Source organism: Centruroides sculpturatus, unplaced genomic scaffold, assembly GCF_000671375.1.
Source record: "Centruroides sculpturatus isolate CEXI.00-Female unplaced genomic scaffold, Cexi_2.0 scaffold224, whole genome shotgun sequence".
NCBI classification, from domain to species: Eukaryota; Metazoa; Arthropoda; class Arachnida; order Scorpiones; family Buthidae; genus Centruroides; species Centruroides sculpturatus.
Genome location: NW_019384419.1, coordinates 558,617 through 561,616, shown reverse-complemented (window position 1 = coordinate 561,616; position 3,000 = coordinate 558,617). Strand labels below are relative to the sequence as shown.

General features: G+C 34.3%; 1 protein-coding gene across 1 annotated transcript in view; it reads right to left on the bottom strand.

Moving 5' to 3' along the window:
- LOC111619335 (gastrin/cholecystokinin type B receptor-like) overlaps positions 1-2,646 on the bottom strand; it is a 5,300-nt gene extending 2,654 nt beyond the window's left edge. Inside the window, exons 1-2 of the mRNA XM_023361045.1 lie at positions 2,480-2,646; positions 1,891-2,406 (exon numbers count right to left, since the gene is read on the bottom strand). Coding sequence (XP_023216813.1) covers positions 1,891-2,406; positions 2,480-2,552 — 589 coding nt within the window. The 5' untranslated portion in view covers positions 2,553-2,646. The remainder of the gene's footprint in view (positions 1-1,890; positions 2,407-2,479) is intronic.
- Positions 2,647-3,000: the final 354 nt, after the last annotated feature.

Genomic DNA, 3,000 nt, shown 5'->3' with positions numbered 1-3,000 from the left:
AGGAAAAGTAACTTTCGTTATCATGGAATTATAACAAAACCTGCCAATTCAATATAAATGGAAAAAAAATATTATATGGAATTCAACGAAAATGAAAATTTGCTTGATAATTCAACTACGCTTGTTGGAGAACAATAAAAACACTACACTCAACAAGCCACCAATAAAACTCAACTGCCTAACCTATAACCAAAGTCTTCTTTTAATTTGTTTTTAAAAAAAAGCGCTTGACAAACTTGCCCCACATGCCGAAGTTGCCCCGGTCTCCCCTATATTGTAGTAGTTTGATCTGTTGTTCTGGCGATCTGGATTCGAATCCGAACCGATTCAGAAATTTTTATGAGTGATTTGGCCCGGAGTCGTCCCTTACCATCTTCAATAAGGTTTATAAGGGTCAGGACCCTTATAAACCTTATTGAAGATAGTAAAGGACGGAACAGGATATAAGTAGTTCCATACTGGGCCTTCTTTACATGCCATTGCAGGTTCGGTATGACTCGCAATGAGAATAGCTAGGCCCACGATAGCACAAAGTATGTCGGGCCCTATACCTCACTAATCACAACGAATGAGGGACGAGCTCCTCATTCTGGACCTTTGTTTCTGTACGAGAAGTAGAAATTATTATAATTAGGCCCACTATTTCACGTATAAGTATAAGAAATAAATCAGACAACATTAATAAACTTACGATGTAAAATTTTCGATACAATAATTCTTAACTGACAACAACTTCGTTCGTTAATTAGTATTGTTTAAAGTTATTAATAACAGCTGTAAAATTAGTAATTATCACTACAATAATTAACCAATTAATGATAAGCTATAATAAATACTTTCATAAGTTATATAACTAGTATTTTTTTAAATATTTAAGTGTATAATCAATCATATAACTCTAGAATTTATAGGATAATCCAGAAGATAACTATCGGTACCGTGTGATTTATTATAATTAAACGAGAAGATATACAAATATTACTTAAATATTATTCGAGTCGACATTTGAAACAATGGGCTAAATATATTTGCTCTCAATTCTAATGAGTTTTACTTTATGGAAAGCAGCATAGAAGGGAGTTGACTGGCTTGCATTTTCTTCAAATGTGAATCTTCTGTGAGATTTCTTTCCATGAAAATGTCGCGAGTAAAGAATGTACCATATCAATCCAAAGACTTTGTGAGAAATATTTGCTAATTTAAGATACGTTTTTCAAAATACAAGAGGTAAAATTGAAGAAGATCAAGATTGAAGTTGAGTAGAAACATTGAACATTCTTCTTCGCTATGTCATGGACTAGTCTTGAGATTCCTCCGAGTGCTCCTACTACTGGCTGCTCTCTTGGTAGATATGAAAGTTATAATGTTTATGTCGTGGAGAATTAGTTTAAGCAGGAATTTCTTGGTCTGGCCTTAAGATGCTTTCCTGTTACGTATCTCTGTCGTGTTATTCAGTAAATTGAAATGTTTCGTTGTATGGACAACTGGCATTAACAAATGATAACTAGGATCTTTGATTGATCAACTTTATTTTTGATATGTCTGTTCGAGTGATGGCAGTAATCCTCCTGAATTACATGCATCACTCGGACATACTGGAACATTTTACTGTAAATGCTGATTTGAGTGATACTTGAGTAAAATTTGTATACCCTTTGACAGGGACGAGATATCATCCTATCGTTCTGAGGGACATGGGTTTTGGTACCCATCTTTCACCACCCGTCCATCCCCATTGTAAGCCTGACCGAATCCATGATATATATGGAAGAAAGGCCCTGTTAATAGTTTTCACGAGGCATAAAGAGTAAAACTATAACTCCCTCTATAAGTACTGTCTGAATTATCCTTCTTATATTACAATACAAATTATTATAATTATATCCTTACCCGCATGAATAGAACCCAGTCTAGTACTGTAAATACTATTCAGAGTAGCTGTATAGTCACTACTTCGAGCCGACTGCCATCTTTTTCTTTTAGTACATCTCATGGCATTTAAAAATCCTTGCCTGAATTTCTTGTGCATAAAGCAATAAGTAATTGGGTTGCAGCAACACGAACAGAATGATAATAAATGAATAATGGAGACACCAACGAAACCAATACTCGAATAGACCGTCTTTGGATCAAACAGGGACCATGTGTGCATGATGTAGAGGGGTGTCCAGCAAATGAAAAACTCGACGACTACAACAAAGAGCATTTTTACAACCCTCTTTTTCGCTTCTTGATTTTTTACGCTGCTACCTCTTACTAGCCAATTATTACTTTGTTTCGGGCGTGATAATTGGTTGATTGTTGTGACGTTATTCTCCGAATGCACACCATTGCATTGTGTATCGTAAATGTTCTTAGTATCAGGGAAGTATTGCTTCTTAGTATTTTTCTCTGCGTATTTAGGATCTGAAAAATAGAGTTTAATTATCTTTATGTGACATTATAATATTATAGAATGGTAAATAAGTCAAATATTTACTTGATTTTTTGGGGTATTCGACTCGAATCCCTATCCAAAGTGTTTTGCTAATCAAAACGTATGTTGTAGTCATGATAATCAGTGGGATGAGCAACAGTTCGACACCCAGGTAGATATTAAATGCTCTTTCTGACTCAATGGATGGCCATTCTTCTCGGCATTTATATTTACCTATAATTAAATTATTAAAAAATATAATAAAAATCTTCGGGCGCGACGCAACTACATCGGCGCGTCACGTCGCGTCGCGCCAGCATTGTAAAATTCCTTAATAATTCAAAATTAATTTAATTCCTAAGAAAATCATTAAACATTTTAAAACGTATCTATAATTATAAAGTGTTAAGCAATAATTGATTAATGCTGCAAAATTTATGTATATATATTTCGCGAGTTGCGACGCGAACTTACGCGACGCGACGCGCCCTTGATGCGATAACATTTAAGATTCCTGATTAGAATTTAAATTAAAATCTAAAATTCTAAATTAATTTTTTAATATAAAGAATGGTATTACATTA